The sequence below is a fragment of the Marmota monax genome, unplaced genomic scaffold, assembly GCF_021218885.2.
Source record: "Marmota monax isolate L192 unplaced genomic scaffold, Marmota_monax_Labrador192_F-V1.1 WCK01_AAM20220418_F8-fsc00015, whole genome shotgun sequence".
Classification (NCBI taxonomy): Eukaryota; Metazoa; Chordata; class Mammalia; order Rodentia; family Sciuridae; genus Marmota; species Marmota monax.
This window is the reverse complement of record NW_026692194.1, coordinates 602952-628077: the sequence shown is the minus strand read 5'-3', so window position 1 is coordinate 628077 and position 25126 is coordinate 602952. Positions and strand designations below refer to the sequence as shown.

Genomic DNA, 25126 nt, shown 5'->3' with positions numbered 1-25126 from the left:
ATAATCATTTCTGTATCCCAGCAACAACTGTCAGGACTTTTAAAACTAGAAGATTTGTGACAGTATTAAAACCTTAACTAGCCAGGACTAAATTTAACAGAAGATGCAAAATATATGTGGTGATTATATTAAGAAATTAAATAAGGAGTGTATTATGCACATAAATAAGAAGAATCAATATTATGAAGATATACATTTTATCAAAATTTATAAGTTAAAGACATTCATCAAAATCTTAGTAAAGTGTGCGTGTGTGTTTGTGTCTCTGTGTGTGTATAAGCATATGTGTGCACAGGGTGTGTAAGTTGACAAACTGATTTTATAGTAGAATAGCAAAGGACCTAGAATACTGAATAAAATCCTCAAGCGCAAACATGAGTGACTAAATGCTACCAAATAACGAGTCTTATTATAAAACTGTAATATTGGTATAAGTTTAGATAAATAGTACAAAAGAATGCTGGGTCTCAAACCAAACCTATATGGCTAACTTTATGATAAAGGTGCCACTGCCAGTCCATGCATTAAGCATGAACTTTTGATCAGTGGTGTTTGGCAATTGGCTATCCATGAAAAATAATAGTCTTAATTTTTCCCCATACCTATCAATCCCCAAAAAAATTTCAGGTGGATTTAATTTTTTTTAAATGTAAAATATATAACAATAAATTTAGCAGAAGATAACATAGTGGAATACATTCATAGTATGGGCAAAGTTTCCTTAGCCTGATTAAAATATGATCATAATCAGGTAATTCAGGTGACCAATTGGATTATGTTAAAATTACCATTTTCAGTAAATCAGAATATAATATTAAAAGAGTGAACAGGCAAGCCACTAAGAAGTTATATGTATATCAAGGGACTTATGTAAAAAATAATTAATTAGCAAGCAATAAGAAAATGATTGCACATACCTGTGATCTCAGAGTCTTGAGAGACTGAGGCAGGAGATCACAAGCTTGAGGCCAGCCTTAGCACTAAATAACAAGGTCCTAAGCAACTTAGCAAGACCTCATCTCGAAATAAAAAATAAAAAGAGATTGGGATGTAGCTCAGTAGTAAGGTCCTCTTGGGTTCAATCCTCACCCAGTACCACCCTGCTCAAAAAAAGAAAATGATTACCAGTTCAGGGGGAAAAAAAAAAAAAGGAGCAGAAGGTACTTTGCAAAAAAGGATATCTAAATGGCCAATAAGCATATAAGAGGATTTTAAAGCTCATTAGTCATTGGGGAAACATATATTAAAACATAATAGTGCAGATCAGTATTGTTAAACTTTTTAGAAGACCAAACAGTAAATATTTTCAACTTCTCCATCCATATGGTTTTTGTTGCAACTACTCATGTCTGTTGTTGTAGTGCATAAGCAAGCAACTGTAATAGCAAAGACAGTGCTGATGTCACTACTACCCAAAGTCATATGTAGATTTAATGCAATCCCTATCAAAATCCCAGTCATATTTTTTCACAAATAGAAAAATGAATCCTAATATTTGTATAGACTCTCAAGGGACTGTGAATAGTCAAAAGAGTCTTGGGGGAAAAAAATTGGAGTTCTCACACTGCTCTTCGAAAAAAATGGAGAAAGTTCATATCATTGGATTTGACAAGATTTCCTGGATATGACACTAAAGCACAGATGATAAAACTAGAAGTAGATAAATAAGACTACATCAAAAACTTAAACTTCTATGCATCAAAAGATATAATCAACAAGATAAAAAGACAATGTGGAATGTTTGAAAATTATGAGATTGAAGCAGTAATAAAAAGCCTTCCAACAAAGAAAAGCCCAGGTCTATGTGGATTTGCAGCTGAATTCTGCCACACCTTTAAAGAATTATTGCCAATGCTCCTCAGATTATTTCATGAAATAGAAAGGAAAGAAATGCTTCAAAACTCATCATATAAAGCCTATATCAATCATCCTATAAAGCCAGTATCACCCTTATACTAAAATCCCACTGGGACACTTCATGGAAAGAAAACTATAGACCATATCCTTGATGAACATGGACGCAAAAATTCTTAATAAAATATATTAAATAAATGTAACCAAGAGGTGAAAGGCAATGTAAAATGGATCATGACCTAGAAATAATATCAGAAACTGCAACTGCTAAAACAGGTGAAACACTTCCAACTATAGATATAGGCTACAACTTCCTCAATAGGACTCCTATAGCTCCGGAAATAATACCAAGAATCAGTAAGTGGGATGACATCAAGCTAAAAAGCTTCTGCATAACAATGGAAACAACAGCATGAAGAGAGAATCTATAGAGTGGAAGAAAATGTTTGCCAGATACTCTTCAAACAGAAGATTCATATCTGGTATATGTAAAGAATTACTTCCCCCATAAAACAAAAACAAAAAGATCTCATTTGATAAATTGGCAAATGAACTAAACAGACACTTCTCAAAAGAAGACATATAAATGACCAATAATTATATGAAAAATTTTCAACATCTCAAGCCAGCAGAGAAATGCAAATCAAAACTATACTGAGATTCTCTCTCCAGTCAGAAAAGCAGTTATCAAGAACACAAGTAACAATAAATACTGGTGAGGATGTAGGGAAAAAGTAACCCTTTATACTCTGTTTGTGGGAATGTAATTAATACAGTCACTATGGAATCAATAGGTATGATTTCAAAATCTAAAGTGGAACTCCCACAATGGTCCAGCTATACCAGGCCTTGGTATTTATCTAAAACAATTAAAGGCATCACGCTTTAGAGATACATGCATTTACATGTTTATAGCAGCACAATTTACAGTAGCCAAATTATGGAACCAGCTTAGGTGTCCATCAGCAGATGAATGGATAAATCAAATGTAATATGTATCCACACTGTAGTTTTATTCAGCCTTAAAAAAGAGTGAAATTATGTGATTTGCAGGAAAATGGATAGAAGTAGAGAGCATTATGTTAAGCAAAACAAGCCAGACTTGGAAAGATAAGTGCTGTATGTTTTCTTTCAGATGTGGAAACTAGCAAGAAAAAAACGGGGAAAAAAAAAAGAAAGAAAAAGGAAAAAGGAACTCATGAAAATAAAAGGAGGGAGATCTTTAGGGTAGAGGAAGGAAGTCGGGGGACGGGAGGAAGGAAGAGCAGGGGAAGTTACTAGAGTGGAATTAGTCAAATTATGTTATATGCATGAATTAATATGCCATATTCTGTATAATTAATATACACCATCGAGAAAAGGAAAATATATGCTTACAAGTAGAAAGGGTTAACATCCAGAATGCATAATGAACTCATAAAACTTGAAACAAAAAATAACCCAATTAAAAAATGAGGAAAGGTCTTGAGTGAACATCACTTAACACCTATTAGGGCAGCCACTATCAAAAACAACAAAGGAGAAAATAATAAATGTAGGTAAGGATGTGGAGAATTTGGAACCCTTGTACACCATTGGTGGGATTATTAAAGGGTGCAACCACTATGGAAAACAACTGAATTTCCTCAAAAAAATTAAAAATAGAAATATCATATGACAGAGCATTCTACTTCTAGGTATATATTCCAAACAATTGAAAACAGGATCTCAAAGAATTGTCTGCACACCTGTATTGATAGCATTCATAATGGCTAAGAGGTGGAAGGAGCACAAATGTCTGTGAGTGGGTGAACAGGTAAATAAAATGTGGTGTCTACACACAGTAGAGTATTCAGCCTTAAAATGGAGGGAAATTCTAACGTATGCTCCAGCATGGATGAACTTTCAGAATATTATGCTAACTGAAATAAATCAGTCACAAAAAGACACATATTGTATGATTCAACTGATATGAAATATCTAGAGTAGTCACACTCATAAACATAAACTAGAATGGCGGTTACTGAGGTCTGGGGTTAGGGCAAATGGGGAGCTGTTTTTTAATGGATACAAATTTTTAGTTTTGTAAGATGAAAACTTGGGGGGATTGACTGCACATAATGTGGATATAATGAAGTGTATACTTAGTATAAAATTTACCATCTTAACCATTCTTTTTTTTTTAGTAAAAAATTTAAAAGGCAGCAGGCCATATTTGGTATGCTTCCCATAGTTTGTAAATTTATGCTATAAATTATGCATTCAGACAAAAAAACAAAACAAAAAACCGAGAACAAATGTTGGTGAGGTTGTTGAAAACCTAAAACTCTAATAACTATTGGTGGAAGTGAAAATTGATACAATCATTTTAGAAATTTGGCAACATTTATCAAATCTGAGCAAAAATATACACTATCATCGCTCCTAACAGTATGTTCAGGAAAATGCATTCTGTCTGCACCGAAAGGCTTATTTCAGTATACTTATTGCAGTCTTGTTTATATAAGTTAGTAGATTAAATTAACCATCAAGAGTAAAATGGATAAACTAACAGTTTTATAAATGGAATAATACTTAGTAGTGAAAACACCTTCTAATTTTAATATATGTTTTAATCATACAAATATAAAAAAGTTAGGCTATGTATTTCTTATTATGTACATACTGTGTATTTCCATTTAAGTTCAAAATCAAATAACATTGGTCTATTGCTTTATAATATCACTATTCAAAGTATGATCCAGAAACCCATGAAAGTCCCCCAGAACACCTTTGGAAAATCTGTTAAAGCTGTTTTAATAGTAGTACCAAAACTTTTTTTGTGTCTATTCTTTTTCACTGCCCTTCTCTCACAAGTATACCATAGACTTTGTCAGAGGCCATATAATGTGTTTTATTGTTAATGATTAAATGCAGAAAAGGACAGGAGAAGCCAGATACCTTATTTTAAGACAGATGCTACATTTCTACAAATTTTTTTTTCCTTAAGGATTATTTGTGTTAAGATGTGTTATTTGTGATAATTTGTAGAGGGTTTATTACTTTTATTTTAAAAGTAATGTATTTTCTCATTTTTATTTCAAATAAGGTAAATAACTTACATAAACATGAGCTCTCTCAAATTTTAATAAATTTATTAAAGAGATCTGAGTTAGAAAAATGCTTTTAGAAGACAAGATAGTTAACCTTTGTGTAGTAAATGATTGAAAGGGGACTTTGTAGAATGTTGGTAATATTATGTTTTTTAGCAGAAGGTACATAGATGTGTTCACTTTGTTAAGTCTTTAAATGCTGTATATGCTTATGATATTTGGATACTTATTAATATATATGTATGCAATATGTTTGAAAATTGTCCTTTGATATTCATGATTTTTCACATGATCCCAGAAATTTATGTGTTTCTATGAGAGTTTTGAACTGACTACATGTCATCAATTTTATGTCATCAACATAAAATTGATGTCATTTATGTTTATGCCATTGGTTAGCAAGTTGGTTCCTGTTCTGGAATAATGAGATGTTTATTGCTTGATTTCCCGCTATATCCACTAAAAAATCTTCAATATCCTATTAATTTTTTTCTGATAGTATATTTGTTACCCTCATAGGAAGAATCCTGTCCATTTTCAACACTTCAGCCACCCTGGTGATAGTGATTATGGAGGTGTACAAATCATAGATCAAGATGAAACTGATTATCGGCCTGAATGCCCCTATGGAGCATCTTGTTATAGGTATGTAAATTGAAATGCTTGGCTCTGTTTCCTCACTCTGTAAACTCTCTTATTTATTCAGGACAAACTGAGCAGCCTCTCAAGCCTTCAACTTTTAGTTTTTGAACTTCTATACAAAATAGATTTTTATTTTGTTAATACATAGGATTAGAATTATGGTTTTTTTTAGATTATTCTAAATAGTTATTAACCTTATACATACCTGAAAAATTCCTTCATTTCTAACTTTCTAAAATGCAAATCAGATAATTTAAAAGCTCTCTTTGTACCTCCTACCTCACTCCTGTTTTCTGGAGTTGAATCCAGGGTGTCGTGTGCTAAGCATGTAGCAAGTGTTCTACCGCTGAGCTATACCCTTCAGGCCCTTTCCCTGCTTTCTTAACTTCTACCACTCCACCATCCTTGCCAACACATAAAACTCAATTGGAAAAGAAGAGTGAGAGTACCTGTCTTCTGTGCTTCTATAGCATCTTGGATCATACAGAGTAGAACTCATTTCTTAGATTATGCTTCTTCTGTTTTTTTTTTTTAAACAAAAGATTGATGTGATTTTTTTATACCTTTATTATTGTATTTATTTATTTATTTATTTATTCATTTTATGTGGTGCTGAGGATTGAACCCAGCGCTTTGCACATGCTAGGCGAGTGCTCTACCGCTGAACAATACCTGGATTGTGCTTCTTTCCCAGAATGTCTCCCAGGTATCTTGAGAGCAAAGACCCTTATGCTTGGTATCTTGCAACTTTGTTCAATGAATGAGGGAACTTGAATTGAACCAAACTTCCACAGAAAGAAGTAGTGATTCCAGTACAAGAGACCTTTAATGCCAGACAGCCATCTTTTATAGATAAATTTGAATATAGATTATTGAATTACTGGACACCCAGAAGTTGTTCCAATTTCGGTGATTGTGCTTTTCAGTAAGATGTCAAAACAGGCTTCTGAGTCTGGAAAGAATAATCAAAAGGTTTACACTTTATCATATGAAAAATAAGTTCTCCCTTCCAGCAAAAACAATATCCTGCAAAGAGTAAGGGGATCTTATGATCAACCTTGCCAAGAAAGTTAAAATTTAGGAGAGATGAACAAATTCCTAGAAGAACAAAACTTAAGAAACAGACATAAGAAAAAAAGGAAATTGAAATAATCCTATTGCATTAAAGAAACAATATGTAATTAAAATCCTCCCAAAGAAGTGATATATCCATGTGGCTTTAAAGGCAAATTCTACCAAATATTTAAAGAAGAAAGTCAAGTTTTTACATAAACTATTCCAAAACAAGACAAAAGAGTATATTCCCCAGCTCATCTTAAGAGTTGCTACCAAAACCCAGTAAGAATAGTAAAAGAAGGACACATTACTTTTGAATGTAGCTCTAAGTATTCTAAAAAAATTGAGTCAAGCATTAAATCAAAAGGAAAATTTAATACAACCAAATGGGATTTGTCTTAGGAATAAATGTTTCATTTCACATTTAAAAATAATGTAATTTGCCATTGTCATTAAAATAAGTAGAAAAGTTATATGGTGATCCCAGTAATTATGTGATTTAAAAAAAATTCTGAAAAAAATCAGCATTCATTGGTGATCAAAATTCACTACAAAATAGGGACAAAAGGGAACATCTTTAATATAAAGAATAGCTACAAAAAATTATAGCAAATATCATACTTAAAAGTAAAATATTAAAAATTTCTTTTCTGAAATAAAAATGTGACAAAAAAATGCCTATTTTTATTACTTTAATTCATCATTGTCCTGGAAATTCAAAGCAGTATAGTAAGACAGGAAAAGAAAAGTAGGTAAGAATTAGAAAGGAATAAATAACACTGATACTCCCAGATGGTATTATTGTAGACATAGGAAATACAAAATTGCCTACTGATGAGTTATAAATATTAATAATGGTTTAGGAAGGCTTTTGGATACAGAGAGCAATATTCAAAATCAATTTTATTTCTATTTACCAACGCCAACTAGTTAGAAAATAAAAAAAATTTAAAGGTAAAATTTATGTGAACATCAAAAAATATTAAGTTCTTAGGACCTCTTTGGAGAAAACTATAACACTTCAGTGAGAAAAAATTTTCAGAAATACCCAAGCAATTATAAAGATGAAAGTGTTTGTGATTCAAAGATTCAGTATTGTTAAGATGAAAGTTTTCCTCAAATTGATTTCTATGCAGATTCATTCAAAAATCACAGTGCTCTTTGTGTAAAAATGTATAATGTGATTCTAAAACTTTTACAGTTGTGTACAGGAATGAAAAATAGCCATGACAATCTTAAATAATGAAGAACAGTGGCAGGATTTGTTATACCTTATGGTGATTAAAACAGTGCAATGTGGGCACAAAGATGAAGTAATAAGACTGGAACAAAGAGAAACAAAGCAATGGAACTTTAAGTATTGAGGGAATTGTTTCATGATATAGTTAATATATTTGCATTTTTTGTTCCAAATGGTTTTTCACAGCTCATGTCATAATTTATGACCCTACATTGATGTGACTTTTCATTTTTAAAGAAATTTTTGTAATAGAGAATTTTTTATATGCACATAGAGAATGTAGAATAAATTCCAATGAATCTATCACACATTTTCAATAATTGGCGAACTGAAACTGGCTATTATTATTTCACCTCCCCTTACACATTACTTGCTAACTCCTGCCCTTATATTATTTTGAAGCAAATCTCTTGAGCTCATGTTTTTATTCCATTTTATCCATAGGTATCTTTGCATATATCTCTAAAAACATATAACACCATTATTAAGTAAATCTTTAAAATCATTTAATATCCTATCTAATATCTAAATTCCTTTATTAACATTTTAATATTTTAAACTTTGTTTCTTTGAATCAGTGTCCAGTTAAGGTCCATATATGATAACAGTGACCATATAATTGAATAGGTTCAGTTTTTTTCCCTTGTAATCTATTTTTAAAGAAAGCTAGTCATTTTTCTTAGGAGTATCCCATAGTTTAGATTTTAATTATTGTATTAAAAGGATAACATTGTGTTTCCCCTGTATTTACTAATAACTTGTAGTTAAAGCTGGAGGTTTAACTAGATATCTGTTCTAAAACATGAAAATTGCTTGGCCCAATGACTATGTCTCTCTTAGTCTCCAAAATGATTTTACCTTAAAGTCCACATTGTCTGATATTTACAAGTGCTTTGGGATTGCTCTAACATCTAATTATTATTATTGATTTATGATTTAATTCTATGTCATATTTTGTACTCTTTTGAATTTAAGTCTTTAGAAATTTATTAAGATTCATTTAGGCCTAGCATATAGCCTATCTTTGTTGAATATACCATGGGCATTTAAATGTATATTCTGCAATTACTGAAAGTAAGATTCCATAAATGTCAGTTTGGTCAAATGGTTATAGTTTTCTTAAGATTCTTTATATTCTTGCTGATTTCTTTTTGCGGGGGTGCGGGGTGCGTAGATGTTTTGATAGTTACTAAGAGAGGAATGTTAAAATTTGTCCTCATTGGAAAAGCCATAAAAATGGAAAATTAACTCAGAGCTGTTTCTCTCGGCTACACATTGACTTTTTAGTTTCTACCTGTTCTGTTAGCCAAACACTGTCTTCTAATTATTATTTTTTACATATTTTTTCAAAGTGTAATTGTTATCTATGAGAGTTTTGGTCTGATAGGGCCTTCCCTTTCATAACTGGAAATGGATCTCCTATTTTGTCTGTTTTGCACAGCTTTCATTGGTTATTTTTTTGTGAATACTTTTTTCATTCTGTTACTTTCAACTGTGTCCTTAATATTTAAAGCACATCTCTTATAAATAGTATGTAGTTGGCTCATTGGTTTTTATTTTTAATTCAGTCTGATAGTCTTTTTTAGATGGAGTATTTAGTCCAATTACATTTAATATAATCACTGTTTTTTAATTCAATTATTCTAATTTGTTATACATGATGGCAGGATGCAATTCATTTCATATTACACATATAGAGAACAATTTTTCAAGTCACTGATTGTACACAAAGTATTTTCACACCATTCATGTCTTTATACATGTACTTAGGGTAATGATGTCTAACTCATTCCACCATCATTCCTACCCCTTTGCCCTCTCCCTTCCCCTCCCTCCCACTCCCTCTATCCTATCTAAAGTTCCTCCATTCCTCCCATGTTTCCCCCATCGCCATTTTGAGTCAGCATCCTCATATCAAGGAAAACACTTGGCCTTTGGTTTTTTGGGATTGGCTTACTTCACTTAGCATTATATTCTCCAACTCCATCCATTTACCTGCAAATGCCATGATTTTATTCTCTTTTAATGCTGAGTAATGTTCCATTGTGCATATATACACTAAAGTTTCCCTATTCATTCATCTACTGAAAGGCATCTGGGTTGGTTCCACAATTTAGCTACTGTGAATTGTGCTGCTATAAACATTGATGTGGCTGTGTCCCTGGAATATGCTGTTTTTAAGTCCTTTGGGTATAAGCCAAGGAGTGGAATAGCTGGGTCAAATGTTGGTTCCATTCCCAGGTTTCCAAGGAATCTCCATACTGCCTTTCATAGTTATTGCACCAATTTTCAGTCCCACCAGCAATGTAAAAGTGTGCCTTTTTCCCCACATCCTCGTCAACACTTATTATTGTTTGTATTCTTGATAGCTGCCATTCTGACTGGAGTGAGATGAAATCTTAGAGTAGTTTTAATCTGCATTTGCTAGAGATGCTGAACATTTTTTTATATGCTTGTTGGTTGATTGCAATTACTGATATTTTTGAGTATATTTTTTCTTTTTTGCTATTTGTTGTCTGTTTGTCCCACATATTCTGTGTTCCTTTATTCTTCTTTGCCTAACTGCTTTTGAGTTAACTATGTTTTTAATATTTTTTTAGTTGTAGATGGACACAATATCTTTATTTATTTCTTTATGTATTTATTCATTTATTTTTATGTAGTGCTGAGAATTTACCACTGAGCTACTGACCTAGCCCTTGAGTTATCCATTTTTATTCCAGTTTTTTTCCACTGTTGACTTTTTAGTTTTTTTCTTTTTAGCATTTACGTAAGATTTCAATAGATATCCATGATTTATTACATTCTATCTTACTACTGATACTTTAACCATTTCCCAGAGTGTGATAATCTTTTGTCACTTTAATTCATTTATTTACTCTTCTGCTTTTTTTCATTCTTGTCATCATATATTTTTATATCTATACATCAACTCAAAAGACTGGTTTTTTTAATTAATTAATTAATTTAGTAAGTAAGTAAGTACCAGGGATTGAACACAGTGGAGCTTAACTACTGAGCCACATCCCCAGCCCATTTCTTATTTTTTTCAAATTTTGAGACATGGTCTTGCTAAGTTGCTCAGGACCTCACTAAGTTGCTGAGGCTGGCTTTAAACTTTAATCCTCCTGCCACAGCCTCCTGAGCTGCTGGGATTACAGGTGTGTGCCACCACTCCTGGCTTTTTAATATTTTCAGCTGCAGATGGACACAATAACTTTGTTTATTTTTTTATGTGGTGCTGCAGGTTGAACCCAGTGCCTCATGTGTGCTAGGCAAGTGCTCCACCCCTAAGCCACAACCCTAGCCCTCTGCTATTATTTTAAGTATCAACATTCTTTTATATTTAGTTACATATTTATCCTTTTGTATTCCCCTATTTCTCCTTGGTTCTTTCATCTGTAATTATTTTCTTTTAATCTTAAGAACTTCTTTGTTATTTCTTAGAGTAGCAATCTAATGGTATTTTTAAAATTTACATATATCTGAAATTTTTCTTATTTTGGTTCTTTTTTAAGGCTCTTTCATTTGGGTATATAGAATATTAGCTTTGCAAAAAATTTTTTTATCACTTTGAAGATATCATTCCATTGATTCTTGAATCCATAGGTTTAGTTGAAAGTTATTTGTCTCTCATTGTTGCTCCTTTGAAATTAATGTGGCTTTCTTTTTGGTCACTTTTAAGCCTTGTATGTTTGTTTTTTTGTTTCCAAAAACCTAATTAGTATGTGCCTCCCATATATTTCTCCTTGTATTCTTCCTATTTGGAGTTCCCTTAGTTTTTTTCCACATTAATGTTTTCATTAGTTTGGGAAGATTTCATAGCTGTTATAGATATTGCTTCTGCCTCATATAATAATTTTGTCTTTTTCACAATCCAGTTAAACACACATTAAACCTTTTTATGAAGTCTCACATAGCATTTCTGCATTGCTTTGTTCTTTCCATTATTTTCTTAATCTGAAAAAGATTTGCTTCAGATTTGATATTTACTACTTTACTGGTCTTAGAGTTTACTAATGCTGTCTTCTCAATTTTGTCTATTCTGCTTTTGAACCCATTCAAAGAATTCTTTTTGGGAGGGGCGAATATTGAGTGATCAGGGGAGCTTGATCACTCAGCCACATCCCCAGTCTTATTTTGTATTTTATTTAGAGACAGGGTCTCACTGAGTTGCTTAGCACCTCACTTTTCCTCAGGCTGGATTTAAACTTGGGATCCTCCTGCCTCAGCCTCCTTAGCCCCTGCGATTATAGGCATGTGCCACTGCCCTGGCCAAAGAATTCTTAATATAAGATAATGCATTTTCCAGTTCTATGATATAAATCTGATTCTTTTTTATAGATTCTTATTTTGGTGAAATTATTCAGGTGTTCATTCATTTTCCTCATTTTTAAAATCTTTACCATATTTAGTCTTAATTTTAAAATGCTCATTTGCTAATTAGCATTTGTGGATCTGCTGCTTTTGTAGTTTTTTTCCTCTTGATTATTTATTCTATAATTTTACCTTTTCTTATCCAGTATTTTTTTTTTTTTTTTTTTGGTACTGTGAATTGAACCTAGGGGCAGTTAACCACTGAGCCATATCTCTAGCCCTTTTTATTTTGTTTGTTTCTTGTTTTGGGGGTGCTGTGGTGGTGATTTAACCTAGGGGCAACTTACCATTGAGTTACACCCCCAGCCCTTTTTATTTTGTATTTTGAGACAGGGTTTCACAAAGTTGCTTAGGGCCTCATGAAGTTGCTGGCTTTGAACTTGCAATCCTCCTGCCTCAGCCTCCTGAGTTGCTGGAATTACAGGCATATGCCATCACATCAGCTCATTTGTAGTATTTTTAAATTATAATTCTAACATTGTATATAAAAATAGCTGTAGGAATTCTAGATGTTATTAGATATTAGTGAAGGTACTTTTTATACTTGGCAAATCCTAATCATCTCTTTCCAATCAGAGATTTAGATAAAAATAGCCAGGTTAAAGTTTTAGTGAAATTCAATCTCTCTTTGGTTTGTCCTTATCCTTTTAGTACAGCTTTTCTAGACTTTTGTTTGGGAGGCAGGGCTCTTTCTTCTTAGCCCCAAAGCTTCCTTTTGTAGATTTTGATCTCCCATCGCCTGTCACTTACGCTTCCTAAATTCTGGCACAATTATTGGAGGGGACAATAGTTATATGTTTGTTACAGGTACCTACCCTTATTACAAGTCCCTATAGGGGGACTTGTCTCTGAAATGCTGCATGAGTGGGAGATTTTACACTGCCTTTTTGAAATTTTAGACCTAGACCTTCTGCTTCTTACATCTCCCAGGAACTCAGCAAATTTTGCTCTAAGGAAAAAACAATTTGTGTTTGGAACTCCTTCAGTTTACAAACTGTTATGACAACCTCATGAGCATATGGTAACTTCTATTTGTTTCTCTTTCTTCAAATAGAGTTCCTATACTTGGCTCAAAATTTCATCCTTTACCACATCAAGAACTGGCAACTGGCTTTAGGGAAGAAACAAGCGGTGATTATCAGCTCACATAGGGAGAGTTTTTCATCTCTAAATGAACTTTTAAAATATCTTTTAGATATTCTAAAATTCTCATTGCTCTCAGATTCCTATTATATAAGTAATTTTAACCATCTTTCAGGTTTATTTTAGTTGTAAAAATAAGGGTATTGGTTCACTGTGGTGTCCTATATCCTTTCCAGAAGCAAAATCTAAATGTGTTCATCTCTCTCTCTCTCTCTACCTTTCTACCCCTCTTCCTCCTGTTCTTAACACACAACTTTGTCTTGTTGTTGTTTTGAGACAGGTCTCGCCAAGTTACTAAGAATCTTGCTAAGTTGTTGAGACTAGCCTCAAACTTAAAATTGTCCTGCCTCAGCCTTCTAAGTCACTGGGATTATAGGTGTGTGCCACTATGACCTGCCAAATATGCCTATTCTTTAGGAGAAAAAATTAAAGCACAAAGAGTACTTAGAATACTGATGTTGAACATGCTGTCTCTAGGTCATCGATATCTTTAAAAGATCAGGAAATGGTTAAGAGAAATTACTCCAATACTAGTAGCCTACTTGTGCTAATAAAAATGTTCATATCTATATCTAAGTATATTTATCTAGAGATATGGTGCATTTTTTCATCTATTGATCTCCTTTGCATGCTGATCCTAGTTGTAGATAAAAACTTGAGGGTTTTTTTTTTCTCTTGCTAATTTTTATTATAGTTCAGATAGACCTTTAGAGAGTGTGAGATATGATTGCTTACTCTGCCTGAGTTTTAAAAATAAGGAAATGAAAACTAAGAAAGATAAACTTGCCCAAAACCCAAAGCTTGTGAGATCAAAACCAAATCTTTCTCCTTCAGTCCAGAATTATTCCATGATCTTGCCTGACTCCATGATTATTAGTCATGAATGGTAGTGTCTTTTTAACCAAGTGACAAACTATTTCATAAAGAAAACAACATTAACAAAAGAAAACCCCCACTTAAGGCAATTTGAAGAAATCATGACTTTTCCAGGTCAAAAAATAATAGAAAAAAATATATATATTTACATACCTTCTCTTTATCACATTATCATTATTATTTAGACAAAAAATATCTAATAGACTTATTTTATATCATTGCTAAACTGAACCAATGCCATATTATGTTCAATTTACTATTCACCAATCTTTTGTGTATTTTATTAGCCATATACTATTTAGTGCTAGAAAATAAACCTACTGTATCAAAGTGATACAGTGCTCTAAGTTAGTTTGCACATTTTCATGTAAGTGCACACCAGCTTTTTCCTACAACCACAAAAGAAAAATATTACAGTTTCACAAATATGGATTGGATATGTAAATTCATATTTTAGTAAAAATATAGATTTCCATAGTTTGGTTTTTAGAAAAGGATATTTAATATTATGTTTTACTTTATTTTATACTACAAGTATTATTAACATTTTCTCTGACTTATGATATTTTTGAAATCTTACAAAATTATATTCCACTTGAAAATATCAGTTGGAAACACTAGAGAGGTGCTGTCATTTTAAGTATCTTGTTCATTTAACTAATTTATTTTTGCACTGTACTCTGCTATTTGGCAGAAAACTTAGTTTATTGGATTTGATTACTTTAAGGCACTTGTCTGAATTAGAACATTAGATACGTAATGTCCAGCATAATCCAGTGATCACTGGATTTGCCTGTGACTCATTCACTTCCTTTGGTGAGTAATAGGATTTTATGCAGATTGTTATTCCTATTCTTACTTGCTAAATTAAGACCTAACTTAGCATACATACATGCAAAAATGAGTGAAATCCATGTTACACCAACTTAGTTTAAGAATGTGAAGTTAAACTGTGTAGCAGTTGCCTAAGATTAACAAATCTTAGGCTGACATGTATTTTGCAAATGAAAATGTTGGTGTCTTGATCTTTTTCAGAAGCTAGTGCCCTCCTTTTGTTAAAATTTTAATGTTCTTTAAGAGGGATGTCTAAGAGAGGTATGTCGATCATCAACTCTAAGTGCTCTTAGGTAATACTGAATCTTCAACATAGCCTGTATAGTGTGAAAGAACACAGTGTTTTGCTGCAAACATAGTTCATTTATTCAAAACATATATTTAATAGAAAGAAAATTGACATTTTTTTTTTGTTATTTGATGATCCAGTTTCGTAACTATGATACAAAGAGTTCTTTATTTTTTATTTTTAGGTGGACACAATATCTTTATTTTATTTTTATTTGGTACTGAGGACGAACCCAATGCCTGCATGTGTGCTAGGCAAGTACTTTACCACTGAGCCACAACACCAGGCCAATACAAAGTTTTATATTATTTTCTTTTTAATTTTTGGAAAGTGTTCCAAGTTGATGCAGTATTGCCTTAATTGATCATATACAGATATATTTATCTCAAATTACAAGATAATATTTTTCGAAGCCTAATAAAAAGAATATGTGTATTTAATATAAATCTAGGTCATATTATTAAAGCAAAAATAACTAGATCTTTGTAAGAAGACTCTAGTCGTCAGGTAGTTGAGAATACCCAGAATTAATCTGTATGAAGCTGCCATGGTTTGGGTACGGCCCTAGGATTCAGTATTGGAAATTTACCAGTCAAAATCATATATTAATGGTATTTGCGAGCGGGCCTTTAGGAAGTAATTAGGACTTTGATAAGGTCATTAGGGTGAAGCCTCCATGGTACCTGGAGTGGCCTTATAAGAAGAGGAAGAGAGATTCTAACCTGTCTATTCTTAGATTTCCTAGCCTCCAGAACCATGAGATAAATAAACCTCTATTCTTTTCAAGAAACCTACTCTGTGATATTCAGTTATAGCAGCATAAAATGGACTAAGAGGTAATCACATTATTTATAGATAAGAATAATCAATGTTAGTAGGACCTTATTCCACCTTATAGATTTTACTTGTAGAAGAAATAACCTCTTGTATCATTTTCATGCATGCAGTTCTTTAGTCATGTGTAAGAATATGATCCTCAAAGTATTTAAGCTAACTATTAATCACTTGGTATACAGTTTTACAAAAGACTTGGCTATCATTTTTTTTTAAACTTCACTTAGAAATCACAATAACAACATAAATTATATTCATGTAGCCTTGACAAGACACACTGGAATGTCTTCTGTGTTTTGTTTTTCTCATTTATTTAAATATGCATTCATTTTCATAAAAATAAATTTATTTTTCTTTGTTATATTTAGTGTTACATATATATGAGAATTTTCAGTTCTTTTGTAACACATGGTAAATTGTAGTGATTTTCAGTTAACAAATTGAATGCTTTCTATTATTTCATCCTACTTTACTCTTTCAATATTTAACAACAGACTATATTTGTTAATTATTTTCTTCAAAATTTTAAGACCTAGATATTAGATAATATGGAATTTGTGTTTTTGCTTCAGGTTTTAAAATAAGTATTGAATTTTAAAGATCAAGATAAATTATTTTTTTGGATAAAATAAAAATATAGTGTGACTGTTAAATATTGAGCATAAAGGTGTGCTAGTCACTATTCTAGAACATGATGTAAAACCATTCTTTACATTCATTTAAAAATAATAGTATTGCTGGATGTGATGGTGCATTTCTGTAATCTCAGCAATTTAGAAGGCTGAGGCAAGAGGATCACAAGTTCAAAGCTAGCCTCAGCAACTTAGCAAGACCCTAAACAACTTAGTAAGACCCTGTCTCAAAAGAAAAAGGCCTGGGCCTGGGGATGTAACTCAGTGGTTAAGCACCTCTGGGTTCATTGCTGATACAAAAAAAAAAAAAATCATTGTAAGTTATCAATGTTTGGAAAGTAAATGAAAATGAAAATTAGTATTCTGTTATACCATTATGTAGTTAAACTTTAGGTAGTTCTATGATGGAGAAAGAATGAGTTTTTAATCAGCTGACTTAGGTTCTAGTATTGGCTATGCTAATTTTCCAGCATAACTTTGCATAAGTCATTTGATATACATGGGTTTCAATTCCTCATTAAAACATGAAAAACACAGATTGGATTGCTTATACTCTGGAGTCCTCTCAATATATTTATATTCATGAAGTCACTAAGTTATGTTCCTGGCTTCTCAAATTTAGCCTTCTTTGCTGTCTCCTCTACTTCCTTATTCATAGATATCACAGAGCTCAGTTTTTAGATTTCTTGCCCTTTCCAGGGGAAAGTTTTTGGATTTCTCAGTTTTTGTATTTCTTCCCCTTTCCATTCTATTCTTACTTCCTAGGTGAGTTAATTCATCAATTTAATGACTCTAGATTGATGTGTTTAAATGCTTTCTTCTGGTTGCATCTGAAATAGAACTGTTAGTTTTTATTGTGAAACTCTTTTTAAAGTGTTTCTCATCTCTGTAGATGAATCCACCATTTACATGATGTTCAGGCCTACAACTAAAAGGCACTCTTGATTTTTCTCTTTTTTTCATATCATACATTCAATACGGCCCTATAAAATACACTGGGCTCTGATCACTTCTTATTTCCTCAACCACTACCACCTCACATAACAACTGTTTTACCTGAAAGACTGAGTAGCTTCCTAACTGATATCCTTATTTTTTCTCTTGCCCTTCTGTAGTTCATTTTCCCCATAGCAACTAGAGTAATTCTTTACATGTAAGTGCTATCATATTGTTTTTTCACTCAAAACCTTCCAATGGTTTCACATAATGAACTCTTTATAAGTTCTTTCACTGACTTCATTTCCTCCTTACTCATTTCCCTTGAGCCATAGGAATTTCTGGGTGCTTTTCCAAATACCCTACCTTGTTTCCACTAAAGGGCCTTATCTAATATGAACACATTTACTGTTTCCTTTTGCTGGAGTGTTCTTCCTTCAGATATGCATTTGATTTACCTCTTTGGAAAAGCCTTCTCTGATTTCTCTACCTAAAAACCTATCCCACATCTCCATGCTCATTTAATCTCTGTACCCTTTGCTTTATTTTTCTTAATAGCAATCACTTCCTGAAATTATAAATATGTATTTAGCTATTTTATGTCCTAGCACATAAACCCAATGAAATTAGAGATTGCTTGTTCACTACTCACTGTGCCTCTGCAACCTACAACAGTACTTGGCACATAGTAGATATTTAATGAATTTTTTGACAGAATAAATGAAATGGATAGTTGTAGAGTCTCTTTTATTCTTACTTAAACATTGTTCATAGGACATTATCAAGAAATATTAGAAAGGGTCAAATTTTCCATTTTTCTTATAGTTATAAAGATTTATAAGTGTCATAATGGAAAAATTTATACAACACTATGTTCTTATATTTTAAATATATTATTACCTAAACTTTTTGTTGTTGATGCACCTATGTTTTGAAAACCTGAATAATGTTTTAGGAAGTATATATTTTAAAGTAAAATAATTTTATGTTTAAAACTCAAAAGATTATTGTTAATAATTAACATCAATAAAAATTTATTTTGGAACATGCTGGATTACAGAAAATGACATTTGTGAAAGAATCTTTTGTTTTTTATCAATGAGTTTTGATTAATTCCTTTTATTATTAAGAAAAAGATCTGGGTGGAATTTGTCATTGCCCTCAAAAGTTATTTTGAAGTTTATATATCCACAAAGAACTTCATTTACCACCTAGCCATGACCCAGAAATATATGAAAAAGACATTTTCGTCTTATTTTGAAACAACTGATTTTTAAAAATGGAATATGCATAATTAAATATTAGAAATTATTGTATAAATGAATGAAATATGATTGGGGAAATACACATCATAGAAGGAAAAATTCAGCCATTTGGTATTAATTTTCAATTACCTTTACAAACACATAGAATTTCCACCTATTGGAAATCTTAAAGTGAAATTGATTTTTATGTCATTAATAGCAAATATGTATAAAATGCTTAATAGCTTACAAATGTGTATGCATTACTTCAGCTTGGAACAACCCTCGGAACAACCCCAAGTAAGGTAGCTGGTGTTGTCCAGGCTTTTCAAGTGAAGAAAAAACTTGTGAGTCATACAACCAGTAAATGGCATTGTTTGAATTCAGGCTTCACTCTACCAAGAGAAATAAACCAAACTCCCATACTTAAAGGTCAAATGTTTTCTTGTTTGTGAAAGCTAGAGAAAAATAGGAATTTTTTAAAGGGAGGGATCTTACTAAAATAGAATGGAGAACAGTGAAGTAAAGGGAGGGAATTGGGGAAGGAATGGGAAGGGAAAGAACTACAGGATGAAATTGACCACATTATGCTATGTGCATATATGAATATATCACAATTAATTTCACTTTTGTGTATAACTATAATTTTGAAAAATAATAAATAGAAGGAAGACCATTAGAGTAGAATGAAGAGAGGGGAGAGAAGAGGGAAAGGAAAGGGAAAGCACTGGGAATTGCAATGGAGCAAGTTATGTTTTTTGCATTTGTGAATATGTCAAAATGAAACCTATTATTTATAACTATAGTGCACTAGTAAAAACATAAAAACAGCATGATACTGGCGTAAAAATAGACCAGTGGCACAGAACAGAAAGTTCAGAAGTAAATCCACACTTTTTTTTTTTTAATTTTTTATTGTTGGCTGTTCAAAACATTACATAGTTCTTGATATATCATATTTCACAATTTGATTCAAGTGGGTTATGAGCTCCCATTTTTACCCCATATACAGATTGCAGAATCACATCAGTTACACATCCATTGATTTACATATTGCCATACTAGTGTCTGTTGTATTCTGCTGCCTTTCCTATCCTCTACTATCCCCCCTCCCCTCCCCTCCCCTCCCCTCCCCTCTTCTCTCTCTGCTCCCTCTACTGACATTCGTTTGTCCCCCTTATATTATTTTTCCCCTTCCCCTCACTTCCTCTTGTATGTACTTTTGTATAACTCTGAGGGTCTCCTTCCATTTCCATGCATTTTCCCTTCTCTCTCCCTTTCCCTCCCACCTCTCATCCCTGTTTAATGTTAATCTTCTTCTCCTGCTCTTCGACCCTACTCTGTTCTTAGTTACTCTCCTTATATCAAAGAAGACATTTGGCATTTGTTTTTTAGGGATTGGCTAGCTTCACTTAGCATAATCTGCTCTAATGCCATCCATTTCCCTGTAAATTCTATGATTTTGTCATTTTTTAATGCAGAGTAATACTCCATTGTGTATAAATGCCACATTTTTTTTATCCATTCATCCATTGAAGGGCATCTAGGTTGGTTCCACAGTCTAGCTATTGTGAATTGTGCTGCTATGAACATCGATGTAGCAGTGTCCCTGTAGCATGCTCTTTTTAGGTCTTTAGGGAATAGACCGAGAAGGGGAATAGCTGGGTCAAATGGTGGCTCCATTCCCAGCTTTCCAAGAAATCTCCATACTGCTTTCCAAATTGGCTGCACCAATTTGCAGTCCCACCAGAAATGTACAAGTGTACCCTTTTCCCCACATCCTCGCCAGCACTTGTTGTTGTTTGACTTCATAATGGCTGCCAATCTAACTGGAGTGAGATGGTATCTTAGGGTGGTTTTGATTTGCATTTCTCTGACTGCTAGAGATGGTGAGCATTTTTTCATGTACTTGTTGATTGATTGTATGTCCTCCTCTGAGAAGTGTCTGTTCAGGTCCTTGGCCCATTTGTTGATTGGGTTGTTTGTTCTCTTATTGTCTAATTTTTTGAGTTCTTTGTATACTCTGGATATTAGGGCTCTATCTGAAGTGTGAGGAGTAAAGATTTGTTCCCAGGATGTAGGCTCTCTATTTACCTCTCTTATTGTATCTTTTGCTGAGAAAAAACTTTTTAGTTTGAGTAAGTCCCGTAAATCCACACTTTTATTGCCAGCTGACATTTAAGAAAAACATCAAGAACACAATAAATGGAGGCGGGAAAATTGGATATCCACATGCAGCAGTATTAAATTAGGCCCTCATCTCATACCATGAACAAAAAATCAACTAAACGTGGATTAAAGACCAAAATGTAAGAGAAGTTGTGTTTCATTTGTGTACGATGAGTTGAAATGCATTCTGCTGTCATGTATAACTAATTGGAACAACAACAACAAAATACAAAAATAAAAGACTCAAAACTATAAAACTACTAGAGGATAAAGGAAAAAAACTCTAAAGATATTGGTCTGACCAATGTATATTGGTTATGATCTTCAAAGCACAGGCAATGAAAGCAAAAGTGGATGAATGGATGAATTACATCAAACTAAAAAGTTTAAGAACAGCAAAAGAAATAACCAACAAAATGAAAAGCCAACCTAGAAAAAGGGAGAGAATGTTTACAAATCATACATAAAGGGTTACTATTCAAATTATGTAAGTTACTCAATAAAAAGAAAACTGATAACGTAAGTTAAAAATTTAAAAATATTCCGGGCAAAGAACCTGAATAGATAAAAATCTCAAAGGAAGACAGAGAAGCGGCTAACAAGTGTATGAAAAATGTTCAACATCATTAATCATCAAGAAAATGCAAATTAGAACTACAATGAGAGATTACCTCACACTTGTTACAATAGCTATTAAAATATGTAAAAATAGGGTTTGATCCTCAGCACCACATAAAAAAATATAAATAAAGATATTGTGTCCATCTACAACTAAAATATATATTTTTAAAACATACGAAAAAATAAGTGTGGGTGGGCAAGGATGTGGAGAAGAGAGAACTCTTTCCTGTTGTTAGTGGGAATGTAAATTAGTATAGTCATTATGGAAAACAATATGGAAGTTCCTAAAAAATTGAAAATAGAGCTTCCATATGATCCGGTTATCCTCCTACAGAGTATATAGTATATATATGAAATCATTAAAGAGGTAATGTTCACTCCTCTGTTCATTGCAGCATTATTCACAATAGCCAAGATAGGGAATCGGTTAGAGTGTCTATCATAGATGAGTGGATAATGTTATATATATGCAATGGTATACTAGTTAGCCTTAAAAAAGAAAGAAATCCTGTCAAGACAGATGAATCTGGAGGACAGTATGCTAAGTGAAATAAGTCAGGATGAGAAAGACAAATACTTCCATGATCTCAGTAACATATGGAATCTAAAAAGTCTTAACTCTCAGGAATAGACAATAGAATGGTGGTTACCAGGTGCAAAAGGGAGTTGGGTTGGGGAGATGTTAACCAAAGGATACAAAGTTTCATCCATTTGAAGCAAATGTAAAACAGGGTAAATTCAAGACATCTATTGTATAATATTGTGACTGTAGTTAATAACAATGTACTGTATATTTGGAAATCTCAGAGAGTCAATTTTACCTGGTCTACCACACAAAATGTGAAGAATGTTAGGTAGTACATTTGTTAATTAGTTCAATTTAGCCCTTCCATAATGTATATATGTTTCAAAACAACATATATAAAATTTTGACAAAAAATTAATTTTGAAAATAGAAAAACAAATATTACATCATTTTGAAAACTCTTATGAAAGTTAATCAAAATGTTTTTGAAGGCAAAAAGTTGATTATATTTTAGTATGTAGATGAATCTATGAAAAGCATAGTTGAATACTACCTTGTAAAAGATAGTATTATAGGAACTAGGAAAGGTATTAAAAATGTAAGAAAAATCAGCAACTCATTTGACAGGTGATCAAAATAATATACATATATCACATATGCATATAAGGTATGTATATAAAGTATATATTATAAAATTTCATAATAGATTTTCTGTTCTTCCATTTTGGAATATGCAACTGTAAAACTGTTTTCTTCATTCATTTTTTTTCCTAAATGGCTGGACTTCTTTTAGGTAATATGTAAGGTTAGAGTATTTAGATGGGATTTGTGAGTGCAACTGTGAATGTGTTCCTAGAGAATAGAAAATGGAGAGCCATCTGCTGAAACTCTAAACTGTACCCTCCCCTTTTTCTGATACCGTATCTTTGCTTTCCCTTTTTAAAATGTTAATGTGACTTTTAAACATTCTAGTTTTACAACATATTTCAGCAATCTTTTAACCCTCATTCAGTGAATAATCTGTACTTGAGTCTCAATGTTAAATTCCTTGGTTCCAGTTCTTCACTTGTAAGAGCCAGAGGTTTAGTCATTTGAGAGTGTCTATAATATCTTTATTTTATTTATTTATTTTTATGTGGTGCTGAGGCTCAAACCCAGTGCCTCAGGCATGTGAGGCAAGTTGCTCTACCACTGAGCTACAACCCCAGATCCCAATTATCTTTTTTCTAAATTAAAGATGAATACTTTTGGTATTAATATCTTTGCTTTTTTGTTCTTCCTTCCCTGATGCCCAGTATTAACTGTACTTAAAAAAACACTGAATTTAACAAGTCAGTGACTTGCACTAGCATGTACAGAAAGGAAAGATCTTCCTACAAATCATCACACAGCTTTGTTTATTTGCAGCTCTCTTCACATCTAAGTTGTCCAGTTCATTTTTCTCAAGTTTGAGTTTCTTTTCATCAAAGGTCAGATTTAGGTTAATTATCCCAACCTCACAATCTTACATAGAATCTTTTTTCCCATTTCTCAAAACTGTTGAGTTATGACCCTAATTAATTACAGTTGTAGTCTTGCATTGTTTAATGTTCACATTGTAGGAAAAGTTATTTTAACAAGAAAAGATACTATCAGTAAGGAAAGTCACTGTCACCTAACAAGGCCTGGCGTATAATAATTACTCTGAATATTTCTTGAAACTAATAAGGAATGAGTTGATAGCTAAGATCAATTATTTACCACCTTCTAAACTCTTAGACTATAAACTTACTATGTTATGGAATCTCACAACAGCTTTGTATGGGTGCAAGTTCTATGATATCTTCATTTTACAAATGGGGAAACTGCAGCTTAGCCTGTAAGGTGGTGGTTGAGCCAGAATTCTGATTTGATCTTTCTGATTTTGATCTCTACCCTCTTTTAGTTATTACCCTCCCTCTTTGAATAACAGCATTTCTATAGAATTTCTACTTTTTTTTTTTTGAGGGTCACTCTGAAAAGAAGATAATGTCTTGTGAGTTTTTTTTGGTTAATTTTAAATTTATCTTGGCAGGGAAGAGCTCATTTTTTAAATGTATTGTTCAGTGTGATAAGCACATGTGGCTATTATATTTAATTGTACATTAATAAGAATAAAATTTAAAATTCAGTTTCTTGGCTCTATTACCCACATTTCAAGTGCTCAATAGCTGCATGTACTCAGTGTGCAGATAGCATAGATAGAGAAATTGCCCCTCATCACAGAAAGTTCTATTAGAGAGTATTGTGAAGATTTTCATCTTTCATTTGCAACTCTTGAAAGTAGTAGTAGTTGTAGAAAACAGGTTCCATGTTACCACAGCTTTTAAGCAATAACTCTGTTTTTCTGGGTTTTATCAGTTCCTTTAAAGTTATGTTTTTATAATTACTTCCTATTATCTAAGAAGTTATGATGAGGATTTGAAGCAAATCTCATATTTGAAGCAAATGTAAGTACTAGGCACTGCTGGAAATAAGACACAACAATAAAGTGGATGGACTTACAGTCACCCCTATCAAGCCTTTTGCCATGCTCGAAGATGGCCGCTGCGCACGGGGGTTGCTGAAGTGCTGAGCGTGGTGCTCAGAGCAGCGGCTTTAATCGAGATTTCGCACAGCGTGTAAGAGCTCCTTTCACCGTTAATCTGTAGCGGACCACTTTGCCAAGCAGCAGGAAGAACAAAGAGATCGAAAAAGAGAGGCTTGGCTCCCGGACGCTTTGCCGCCCAGAGCCGCGGGCGCTTTGCTCCCATCTGCTTCCTCT

General features: G+C 32.7%; 1 protein-coding gene across 2 annotated transcripts in view; it reads left to right on the top strand.

The window, feature by feature from the left end:
• Aplf (aprataxin and PNKP like factor) overlaps nucleotides 1–25126 on the top strand; it is a 114299-nt gene that overhangs the window by 66025 nt on the left and 23148 nt on the right. For both annotated transcript variants that reach the window (XM_046422527.2, XM_046422518.2), the window contains one exon: nucleotides 5445–5570. In XM_046422527.2, the coding sequence (XP_046278483.1) occupies nucleotides 5445–5570 (126 nt within the window). The remainder of the gene's footprint in view (nucleotides 1–5444; nucleotides 5571–25126) is intronic.